The sequence below is a fragment of the Gavialis gangeticus genome, unplaced genomic scaffold (genome assembly GCF_001723915.1).
Source record: "Gavialis gangeticus isolate Ggan-Ray unplaced genomic scaffold, GavGan_comp1, whole genome shotgun sequence".
Classification (NCBI taxonomy): Eukaryota; Metazoa; Chordata; order Crocodylia; family Gavialidae; genus Gavialis; species Gavialis gangeticus.
In genome coordinates, this window is record NW_017729025.1 from 20,899,237 (window position 1) to 20,911,441 (window position 12,205).

The window sequence follows — 12,205 nt, forward strand, 5'->3', positions numbered from 1 at the left end:
TGTGTCTATCCCCCTTGCTTCTTCACTTACACTGCTGAAGTCTGCAGATCTGTTTTACAGTGAGATTTTTCCCTAACGAACTCATTATATGATCAAGATCCAGACTGAAAGCCAGATCCAAAATTGACTGCAATTTGCAGAAAGGCTTTCATGGTTGGAGGAGAACAATTTTTGGAGTTAGTTTACAGAGATAAGAAACAAAGTCCTGGCCCCACTGAAGCAGATGGCGAAAGGCCCATTGATTTCAGTAGACCCAAGACTTCCATGAAGATGCACATTTATTTTCACTCTGAGTTCTGTTTAATCTTGATGGGTTCCAGACCTGAAGTAACTTATGTATGTGTGAAAAAGACTTAAGGAATGGAGAGCAAGGCTTGGGATACCAGTCAATCAAAATAGGCTTACCATCATTTGCAAGCAAAATGGCCCTGTTTGCTAAGGTAACCAAGGATTCCCACAGCAGCAGGCTGGAGTGATGAGAAGATTCCAGATACAAAAGGCTCTGAAGAATGGACAGCAGCTGGACAGAGGCTGGAGAGCTGCTCACCTAAAATACAAGGCAACTCCTATTAATTCTTTCATACGTGAGGCCAGCACCCATTTCTTGTGTGGAGTGATGGATACTGGTGTTATCACTGCAGAACCTTTATCCCAAAAGTGAGGGCCTACTTACTTTATTGAACAGAGATGTAAAGACCTCGTGGTGATTGTTCATGTCAATCCCATCACTTATCTTTAACAATTCCTCGTCATCTTCTGTCTTGGCCTCCTCAAATGTTTCACACTGGATAAGCAGGTCATCCTCTTCTATGTCTCTGCCATGCCAGAACATTTGTTTTAATTGGAGAGAGTCTATAACCATTTTTCAGTAACACTTCTCTGCCTGTAATGACTGGTGTCTTTTTACCACCCCCCTCGACTTGGCTGATGATCACTGCTGGAATTATTTGCCTTTCCATTATTCATAGAGGAACAAATCCCACCCATACATTCTCACACTGAGCACTATCTTCCTCTGCAGTAAACTCCAAAGTAAATCAGTATGCCAGAATCTGGCTCAGTCTGAGTTTTGTAAGGGGGCATAATAATTAAAAAAAAAAAAAAAAAAAAAAAAAAAAAAAACCGGCGGACAATTTCATATTTCCGTTTTTTCCCCCCTGCTATGTGGCTCAAGACAAAAAAAGGACATTCAAATCTCAGAAGTCAAGTGAAGTTCCTTCCAAGTTGTTGAACATTTTGTTAAAAATCCTAAAAGAAGACTACTATTCTGTGAAACCTTTTAAGAACTTGCAGCACAGAAACACTCCTCTCCTTAGCAGAGATTAATGGAAACATCATTTATATTCTAATTGTTAAAGGGCTGTGATAGAGATTCCAATTATAAGGATATATATTTTTTTATATATTCATTCTGAATCTTCAATGGCTTTCTCACAAAACAGCCTTCTAAATGAACAAACTGTGTGAACAGGTATGTCCAGATGCGCTTGATCAATAAGTGCCCCTGACAGACATTAATATAATCACACAATTGGGATCTAACAAATGTTATCCTGGATCGCAAAAACTATGCTGGCCATGCAGGGCAGGATGCATGATTTTGGTGACTGGGATTAAATTAGTTAGGTCCCAATTGCATAGCTGCTGGTGCATGGGCCTAGGCTTCCCATGCCTGGACCTTCAAAGGGAGCTATGGGAAGCATAGCTACGGGAGACTAGTTCCTGGTTCCCAGGAAGTCCTTTCTATTTGCTGGTGAGAGGGAGTCACCCCCTGATGCTGGGTTCCCTGTGCTTGGACCTTTAAAGGCACACTAGGCAGCAAAACAGTTCCTGATATTGGGCTGCCTGGTCTGTCTTTACGCTTGCTGATGCAGGGAAACCCAACGTGGAGCCATTCTCTGGTCTTGTTTTCCCCTCATATCAACATATGCAAAGGGCACACATGCAGCTGGGTTGCACATAGGCTTTGGGAGTTTGGGATCAGGGAGGCCCTCCTTAAGTCAGGCTTCTGTGCCAGCATGTTCATGCCACACATGCAATACAAACCAATTATAAAGAAGTTCCACATTAAATGTGTAAGAATTGAACTGCATGATGTCATGTCTATCAGGGGCCTTAGACAGATGTTTCTGGGACAAGCAGCAGCAGTGGCAAACAGGCCTTAAAAATGCCAGGCTGCTCAACACCACTGTAGGGTATAGACTACTTTAGCTATACTCTGTTCAGTACTCTCCCTCTAAAGCATCAATTCCTGCCACTACCTGAGATGGGGTACTGGGCTAGATGGACCATTTGCTTGCTCCTGTATTGTGCTTCTTATGTTCTTATGATATAGGCTCAGTCTGAGATGTGGACTCACCAAGCCAACAGCACATTGGTTCACAAAGGTCTGATTGGTCTGAGTTTAAAAACTGCTTGCAAGAATTAATCATGGCCACTGCTCCTATTAGTGTTGGGGTCTTTGTGGATGTGGCAATATTTTTCCTCTTAAAATCTGGTAAATGGTGTGTTAAGCCAGGATGGCTTAAAATCTCTTTGGCTCCATTTTTAAGAGATGCTTTATTATCCTTTTCACTCAACCCATTCTAACCAAACTTGTTTACTGTATACGAATAAAAGGAATTGCTCAAACACTTGCTGAGTTTCTATAGTTATATCAAAGTAAACTTCCTTTTACAGCGAAATTTGAATAGAAAAAAACCTTACCTTAGTTTGTTCAACATATCCAACAACTGCAGACCTGCCAGGGGGAGAAAACATATCTTGCATTATGACCTACTAGAATGTAGGCACTTGTGATGGCATTAGGGAATGATTTTCTATGCAACTCTTTCCTCCCCCCTCTGTCCTTTCATAAATGCAAATAATTTGATTGCTATTGGAGGTGTGGGTATTTATTATCATCATGATGACTTAATTCTACTGTTGAAATCTCTACTGATTATGGACAATACTGTATGGAAAGCTAAGATCCCAATTCTGCAAACACTTAAGCACAAGTTTAACTTTACCTACTGTCCATAATGACATAGTCTTCAATGAGGAGTAGGAAAAGTTAAGCATGTGCTTTAAGTCTTTGCAGGTTCAGTGACTACAAAGAAAGAATGTTAACTGAGGAACTTGTGGGCCTTGATCTTGCAATTATTTGTGCATCTGGAAAATCCCTTTGAGCCACGTATTTCAGGAGCTTAGTTTACAATGCTGTTTAAGAGCATAAATACATTTAAACTGCACATGGAGTCTCTTAAAACAGAACATCTGTATATCTGTCTCATTGGATATTGTATTTCTCCTGTTCAAGCAATTAGGATAAGCTGTGTTGTTTTTAAATTGTGTGCTATACTAAAAGGGCCAAACTGAGTCAATCCTGGCAAAAGAAAGCATGGCTCCCATGAACTGTGAACAGAACTGCTCCAGTACTGAAGTTGGCTGCTCCAGAGCTGGAATGAAGGTTGGCATGCTATAGAAAAGGGTTGATTAAAATAGCTCCTGGAACATGGGTTACAATATGCAGGATAACTTAAGTGGGAGTTCTGTTAGGATACAAAGGGAAAAGATTGAACTGATGTGAAAGGAAGGAGCAAGGCTTACAACAATCTACTACAGGATGTTTATCAGTGATAAAAGAAGAGTTGAGTTGGAGGTCAGTAAGTTGGTGCTGGGTTGGACTAGTTATTAATACATGATGCTTGATGTGATGCAATTTGTATACTTTTATTTTTTAAACTATTCTAAATACTGTATTTGCTTACATATCACATGCAACATTTCCTCCAAACTGAGGCACATGTCTTTAGTGAGGAAGCCGATTACCCTGCTAGAGAAGAAGTATGGGGAAGCTAGAACAGCTGCTAGGGCTGTGCTTCATTCCGGCTGCATGCAGCAAAAATGAAATCCAATTTTCAGGGTCACTTGTTCATCCCTTGCTACTCAGCCAAAGGCTAAAGGTTTAACCCTCTCACAGCCACTGCTGAATTGGCAGCAGCTTTTGGCTGAGCAGCCATGATGCAGCCAATATTCCAGGAAAAAAATCTTTTCTTCCTTCTGCCTTTCTACAGCAAGGTGCGTCTTATTTGAGGACATGTGGTATACAAGAAACTATGGTGTACTTACTCGTGTTGAAAACAGGGTAGATAAAAATCAATGATTTAAAAAAAAAATGTTTTTTAAAATTTAAATCAGATTTTTTTGTTAAGATGCTTTTAAAAATAATAAATTTATACAGAGAGAGTTTTAAGATATGTTAAAGCTTAAAGATATCATCATAGAATAGGGATTATAACTTCTAGTTATATATTATTTGAGACCATATATTCATGGCATTTTTAGAAGTTTTAGAAGTAGGTCACAACAGGCCATGGACTATGTTAGGGGCCCAATCTCATGGGGTTCCTAGAGGCTCCTCTATAGATTAGTAAAGACTAAAGAAAACCACTCTACCCAATGGGACTCAGTGCTCAGTCTAGAAGATCCCATTAAGCATCTCTGCGATGCTCAGTTTCAGTTCTCAAACTGTGGATTTGTCTCCAGAGATCATAGGCAGACGAGGTTCTTTGGGCAGATGTGATATCTTTTCTTAGATCAGCTAAATAGTTGGAAAATATGTTCTTTGCAAGCACAAACACCCTTCTTTAGGCATAGGCAGTTTGTCGTCTCTAGAGATAACATCCTTGTTAACAGCAATATACGGAAATGAGAGATAACAGACCTGATTTACCCACCCACCAGCCCTATTGTCTCTCTGCAAGCTTGTATACACAGAACAAGCCCTTACCGCTCTCTAAAAGTGCAAAGTTTCAAAAAGTTAAATGAATAAAGAATATCAAATGACAAGAATGCACTTCTTGTAGAAAACAATGATTAAAGCAAGGCTTCCTGCCCAGTGATTTAAATAATGATTTAAACCTATTTGGTTTAAATCAAATCCACCCTGGTTGAAAGCATGCAACAAAATGCTTTGGATTCAAGAGGCTAATTCCCATGGAGAGAATGGGGTCTGTGCAACTTTCTTACCAATAAACTCATTTCTGATTTGCACCCTGACTCTTAGGTCTTCTGTCGCCAGTATTATCGCATTGATGACACTTAGCAGTGTTGCCATGTAAGGTACGTTATCTGTGGTTGAGAGCTCATTCATTATGACACTGAACCGATACTGCTGGTTCTTCACGTTCTGTTAAGAAGGACACAAGGGTTACTGCAGACTTTCACGTTCAGAAACATCTTCCTTTAAGACCAGATTCTAAAACAACTTCTGCATCTTAAATCCTCATCAGTGGAGGGAAAAGATGTGGGGGAAAGGAGGGACTTTTAATCATGGAACAAGCATCTAATCAGCAGTGGAAGTAACTGGGATCTTCTCTCGAGCACTGGAGGACATCTTGCTTGGACCTTCGTTGAGATACATGGCCTCTCCCTAATATAGTTCCCAAGCCTGATTTTTACAGGCTGAGAGACCCAGAGAAATAGTGCCCTTGTCCTTGAGTTAGGCCAACCACAGAGGTCTGAGATTGACAGCCGGCTGCCTGTAGCTGAGTCACTGAGCAGCTGCTCAGATTTCTGCTGATGTGGAAGGGAGGTTTCTTTTTTTTTTTTTCTGACCAAGCCAAACCTTCTATAAAATTAATAGTTGACTTCCTGCTCATCAGCAGTATGATGTAAACTGACCCCCAAGCCTGCATGGGAGAGAACTGCCCATGGATCTGATTTGTGGGCTGACAACAGAACTACCGCATGGGGAACTGTTATGGATGATAACTCTACTTCTGCACTTACCTTGTAATGGTCCAGAGCATCCAAAGCCAGAGCATGGCCACTGGAACAGTACATGCAGAGTGCAGCTAGCAGTTCAAACACCTGCTTTTTCACCATGACGTTCGATGTGTCTAGTGCTGCAGAACAAGACAGCATGGATATTGGTGCGTAATGCCCTGAAAGATCCTCCCTGTCCAGAACCTTTCATCCATCCCAGCTATGTGCTTATGACTCCATGTGAGCTTGCAAATATTAGCATATCCTGCTCAGTGAAAAATCTCGACGCTTGATTTATGCATTTTTATTTCAAATTTGCAGAAATTGTTTAGTTTCTTGAATGGCAGACAAAATACTCATTTTTTGTGAGTTTCTTGTTTTGTTTTGGGGTTGTTTTTTTCTTTTTGCCTGAATACAGTTCTATTTTTCATTTAGATGGGCCCAAAATGCATGTCAAGTAACCCAATTGCTTTAATCACCCCTCCTGAATTTCTGTGTTCCCCGTTTCCCTCTCTGTGTGTCCTACTAGGAATTGCTCAGGATGTCTTAATTGTGTTTGCTGTTGAAGAAAGTCTGCATTGCTAAACAGGGTAGAAATTCCCAATTGTATATACTGTATCTGGGCAAAATACATTTTTGGAAAGGAGAAAAAGGAAGCTTCCCTTCAAACTTGAGAATCAGGACAAACAAGCTAAAAATAACATGTGGGTTTTAAATGGATGTAAATTAATGACTATGGCTTGATTAAAGTGACATAGATCTCTACTGAGGTTAGCTTCACTGTGGTTAGCTTTGTACAAATAAGTGCTGTCCTGAAGAGTTTACAATTTATATAAAGACAGACAAAAAGTAGAAAAATGAATTATCATCTTTGTTTTATGGATGGGAATGGACTGAGGAACTGGGGGAGTCTGTCACCAGGCTAAGTACAAAACCCAGTTTTTCTGAGTTTAGGAAAAAGGGGAATTGCCTTCCTTTATATTGGTTATAACTGTCAAGGCTTCATTGAGTAACTCGACTCCTTATTCTGTGGCATAAGAAAAGAGTGAGCATCAAACATCTGTTTACAAGGTGAGGGGTGAGACTAAATGAACCAGAAGGGCCCATGTTATGCCAAGACAGACTGTCTCTAAACTTTAGCTAACACAAAAGACTTGTATGTGGAAATTGGTCTGATTTTTTTTTTCCTCCCCCCTGCCTCTGCTCCAGAAGCTGGAAGGACTGCTGCTATTATAAAGAAGGGGTTCTTTGTGAGAAAAATAATCTGTTTTGCATCAACAGGCATCCAAATAACATCTAATATACGTGTGCGAGCATATGCTAGAGCCCCTACGTATTTAAAAGATTGCAGAAGTATACAATTAATTCAAAGGAAACTGTAGTCGGTGAAATATGTTCAGAGTAGAGCAAATAGCTAAGCAGCAGGAAGCCTTATTAAGAAGATTTCTGCTGTCTAGTATATGTGGCTTGAAAGGAAGGGTGACTGTTCTTACCTTGAGAGAGTTTTCTGATGTAGCCTTCATTGTCCACAATGTATTCAATTCCCCTTTGGGAATTCATTACTGCTCGTACACAATTAATGCAGGTGAGCTGAAGCAAGGCATCAGAAATCTTGGACACTCCTCGCCCAGACAGCCTGTCCAGGGCTTCTAGGAGCAGATCGAGGCCACACAGCTCCAGGAACTGGACCATCCAGCTGTCATCGCTGCTCTCCAGCCGCTTCTTGAGCCCAGAGTAGTTCACCACAGAAGGGATTTGGAGGAGGCGAATGCACAGCTCTGGCTCTGCATTTTCCAGGTTGGCCTCTGTCTGGTCGCTCTCCTGGGGCCCAAGCTTCTCCTTCAAGGCAGCCCATTTCTTGTGGGCACCTTCTTTTTTGAAAGACATTGTGAATAATCTCTCCTTAAAGGGAAAGAAAAGATCAGGTGAGAACAACTCTTTTAACGCCCGGGCACTTCTCATGGCCATCAGAGATGTAAACCTGAGACACTGAAGGTCTTTATTCCTGAGTCAGGCTGGAAGCAGATACACTGACCCATGGAAGAATATCTCTCCAGCTATGGAATAAACATACCACTTCATTTAATCCACCCATATTTTGACTGATCACTGCAATTTATCCAGAATTTTAACCACTAGTTAAACCAGGGGTGTTATACTTGGTCAAATGCAGTGGCTGCCCTGGCCAGACTGCAGCACATATAGCAGCAGCCCCAGCAGCTCTGTGACTGATGTGAGCAGGGGATGCTCCAGCCAGTCCACGACCTATGCTGCACATGGTGCTTGCTTACAGCATGGGTACTGGACTTGCCACAGTGGGCTCCATGGGTTGTGTGTGCTCCAGAGCACTGGCACAATGTGGCTAGGGTAGCTATCGTGTGCAGTGCAGCTGTTGCTTCGGCTGGACCACGCCACATGCAGCTCCTGTTCTGGCCAGTCCAGGATCTGTACTGCACACAAAGTGGGTCCCAGACCTGCTGGAATGGCCATGGGATCTGGTATACTGGGGGAGTGGGAGAGGGAAGGGGAGGGGGAGGGGGTCCGTGGGCCCAATCCAGCCTGCAGACTGGCCCTGTACCATGGGCACGCATTGTACCCCATGTCGGTCTGACCAGACCCAAGGGCAGCACTGGGAGCTGAATGGCGGGACTTTGCAGGCTGGATCTGGCCCTTGGGCCATATGTTTGACACCTCAGAGTTAAACCATTAGCTTTAGCCATTAGTGCATCAAAGGCTGCAGACACAGTCTAATAAATTTACATCAACACATCAATCCCTAGCCATTGTCCAGTTTGCCCACAGTGAAAAGGATAGTGTTGAAAGTGCCATAGCTGCAGGTGTTTGGTATTTTCCTCTAGTCCAGAGCTCCTTACCTTACAAAATCTAAATTAGGGTTTGCTCTTGGTGGCGGTATATGGAAGTAGCAGGAAAAATGTTCTTCCCTTCCCTTTTCCTGAAACTGTATTTTATTCGTTTTTGGCTGAGATTTCAAATCCTGAAAATGTTGGCTGCAAATGGAAATTGTGGGGGAGGGCCTTGTGATCAAAAGATTTCCAGTAAAAACCTGTTTCTTCTCCCCCCACCACAGAGAAACTTCTTGCCAGAATTTGTATTTGTCAATTTTTTATCATTTAAACCATTAGGGGAACATTTTGACCAGGCTCCCACTGGGTTTTTGTTTCAGCTGTGGACTTGGCTGTGCAACGTGGCGCTGGCTATTAAGTGTGTTTTACTCTCTATTAAATGGTCATTCCACATGTATGGGGTGGAGAAGGGGTGTTGCATGTCCATTTAAACATTCCCCCTGTGGCTTTTCCTTAATGCACACATTGCAGCCCACTGAGTCAGGATGAGAAACGAGGCACTAGAGTCATGAAGCTATTGCCCCTTCTTTGAAGCAGCAGAAGTCTGAAAGTTTGTCTCTGCTCTGGACACTAGTGGGAGAGGAGCAGAGTGGAGAGACAGGAACATGTAATATAGTGACACTTCGCTCTGGGTAGCTGGGGCCACACATGCAGTCAGTGTTAACCAAAGAACCACAACCACATCCATATCCCTCCTTTTCCATGTCCTTGTGACAAGGTATTTAGCAGAATTTTCAGATTTGTCTGAATCTGACGTGGCTGTGCCATAAGCGCTTCTGCTACGACCTATGAGCTTGCAACCTCTGAGCTGTCAACTGGACTCCTTGGCGCCCACACCACCCCAGTCCCCATCTACATCTCTCAGTGAACTGTGGCAAATCTGACCCAAAGTGGAAAGCTACAGCACACTCCATAATGTGCCCAGTCCAACAAAGGAAAATGCTTGAAGTGTGGTCCGCCTTTGAGGTTTGCTAAATTTCTGCAGGGACTTATTTAAAACGTACCCAGTACATGCCATACAAAACCCCAAGCACTTTGATAACGTTTCCTGAGGAAGTGTTGAGGTGAAGAGCCAGGTGTGGTTCAGTAGCTGCAGTCTGAGTAAATAAAGTTAAACATGGTGCATGCACCTTGCACAGGGCACTGGCTCTAGCTACCAACAGGCTAGGAAGGGGGCAGGGGGACGCTGCTCCTCTGGGTAAGCAATTGTGACTCTGCTTCTTCTGAACAACTTTGCTGTGTGGTGAGAAGTGGAGAAAGAGAGAGGGAAGCTCAATCCTGACCTGCTACAGTCCTGTTAGGCAGTAGGTGACCAGAGCTGTTTTAAAGAGCCAGCAGGGGATTCTCCTACTGCAGGAAGAATACCTGGAAAAGTATAAAGTAGACACAGGTGGCATGCTGGGGCTAGCAGGGTTGTGGTTCAATGTGCTGTGCACTGACAACTTCTGCCTGATAGTCTCCTGGCTGCTGCTGCTGCTGCTGCATCAGTGCTTTAAGTTTAGAGCAACCCCCAGGTTGGTCTGTAGTCTGTATTGGGAGCCAAACTCCTGCCCCAGGACTCAGAAGCTGCAGCTGCTTCCTTTATGGCTTTTCCCACCTCCCCTGCACTCAGCTGATACTGGTCCTAGCAGAGGATGGATGTTCAAATTATGCATTTGTGGGAAGCATGGAATAATTTGTAATCCCCAGAGAGTTTTGCAAAGCCCACAATCCATAATCCTGTTTTTGTGCTCTCCTGCTAGTGGGAAAATGGCAAGCCTGTTTGCTTAGTCTGAGCTAAATTAAGTACACAAAATAAACAGCACAAAATCACAGAAAAGCAAAGCTGGACAGGCTGTCAGGAGGCCAGCTAGTCTAGCCTCCCCTGCTCAGTGTAGGATCAGTCCTGACAAACCCATCTCACTATCTATGCATTGCTGAATGGCAGAATGTAAATTAGCTTTTAAAATGTTTTTGGTAGCACTTTCTGGTTCTGTTTCCCTTACAAATATGAATGTTGCCTCTATGAGAGTTCCCCTCTAACTGCTTTTTAAAAATCTTGCTATGTCTCAATGTTCAGAATATGACTCCAAAAATAGGTCTGATCACACCCTGTTCATAAAAGCATCCCATTATAGTGCTTGCTTTTTCCTTTGTTTCTTTTGACTTATGTGGAAGTTAAGTTTGTAACATGCTCTTAATCTCTTCCTCTGCTTCTCTTAATCAGATGTCACTTGAACAGTGTAGTGCTTGCCTGCTAGATGTGAGTGTACAATGGGTTGTACCTCACAGGAGATGATATTATAATACCAATTATTGGGTCTCTTCTTTCAAAGGCCATCTCCAGGAGGGTATTAGTAGCAGGCATTCTGTAGGCAGCAAGGGAGGGAAAGGGAGAGGCACTGACTCCCCACACACCAATGTCAGACCAGGATAAATTCACTCTTGACTGTGAGTGTTTCATCTGACATAAGGCCCTCAGCAACAGACTCCTATCCAGTTAGGTTAAAGAGGTTATGCCCTTCTGATATGTTTTAGCAGCACTTTTCAAATCAAAATAATCAGCGAAAGTATATGAAGAACTGCAGATGCTAAGGCCAGCCTTCATGAAGTTTGTCTGGTGTTTCTGGAGAGAGGGCAGGATTGTCTCCTGCAGCAAGTGCTTGCTTAATGGCTTCCCTCTGTTGGACTTGGTAGACGCTGGTCATAACCGGCAATGGAAGTTTAAAGTGGCATGTGTGACGGGGCAGGGAACCAGTGCCTAAAGTCAGCAGCTGCGTTGTGATCACAGAGGCTAGCACTTTCCACCCAGAGGCTCTGAACTTTGGTGACGGCTTCTGGCTCTTCATCTGGCCACCTGGGACATCTCCCAGTCCCCTCACTTGCGGTACTGGAAGGGACTCTCTTTCGATGCTATAAGCACTGTACTCTCAGGGAACCTCTCCTATGCTGAACAGAAGATTCCAACATGGAAAGAAGAAATTAGGGCTGCCAAGGCCATAAAATGGGGGTGAAGGATAGGCAGATGTGAAGAAAAGCTCCTTTGTTGCAGCTCCTTAGGGCCTTCCCATCAAGCACAGAGCCTCAGTTCACTGTACCATCCCAAGAGGGGCTTCTACAGAGAAGGGTGGAGGACGATACAAAATGAATTTCCTACTTCTGCACTGCTCCAGCCCATTGGGCACTCATCTGCTCACAAGGCAGAGGGGACAATGCAACCCTAACTGCTGTATAGCAACAGGGAATCTAGTCACAATGGGCACAGGAATGAGCTTGCAATGTGCTCCTATTCCACTGCTCTGTAGTACGGACCCCCGGTGAACAAGGCAGTTAGAAGAAGTGTCAAATTTAAAGAAGCTAGCCAACCAGCAGCAATTACCCAGGGCCCACAATTCATGTGCTTTTATTTCCTCCCTTCAAGCTGTTCCCAAGCCTGTCACACACCAGTTTTGCCACCAGAGGACTCTGCTGGAACAGGATCCATCCTAGTAAGGAAGGAGGATCCCCTCACATAGCACAATCCAGATCTGGATGGTGCTGCACCATGGGATCCTCCTTCCTCGCTTCCTGGACTCCCGGATGCCTCAGCAGGAATTCCTCAAAGGTCTCCT

General features: G+C 43.5%; 1 protein-coding gene across 1 annotated transcript in view; it reads right to left on the minus strand.

Annotated features, from left to right (window-relative positions):
• Nucleotides 1–2,702: 2,702 nt before the first annotated feature.
• LOC109298409 (inverted formin-2-like) overlaps nucleotides 2,703–12,205 on the minus strand; it is a 53,967-nt gene continuing 44,464 nt past the window's right edge. Inside the window, exons 2-5 of the mRNA XM_019518488.1 lie at nucleotides 7,245–7,653; nucleotides 5,776–5,891; nucleotides 5,014–5,173; nucleotides 2,703–2,740 (exon numbers count right to left, since the gene is read on the minus strand). Coding sequence (XP_019374033.1) covers nucleotides 2,703–2,740; nucleotides 5,014–5,173; nucleotides 5,776–5,891; nucleotides 7,245–7,638 — 708 coding nt within the window. The 5' untranslated portion in view covers nucleotides 7,639–7,653. The remainder of the gene's footprint in view (nucleotides 2,741–5,013; nucleotides 5,174–5,775; nucleotides 5,892–7,244; nucleotides 7,654–12,205) is intronic.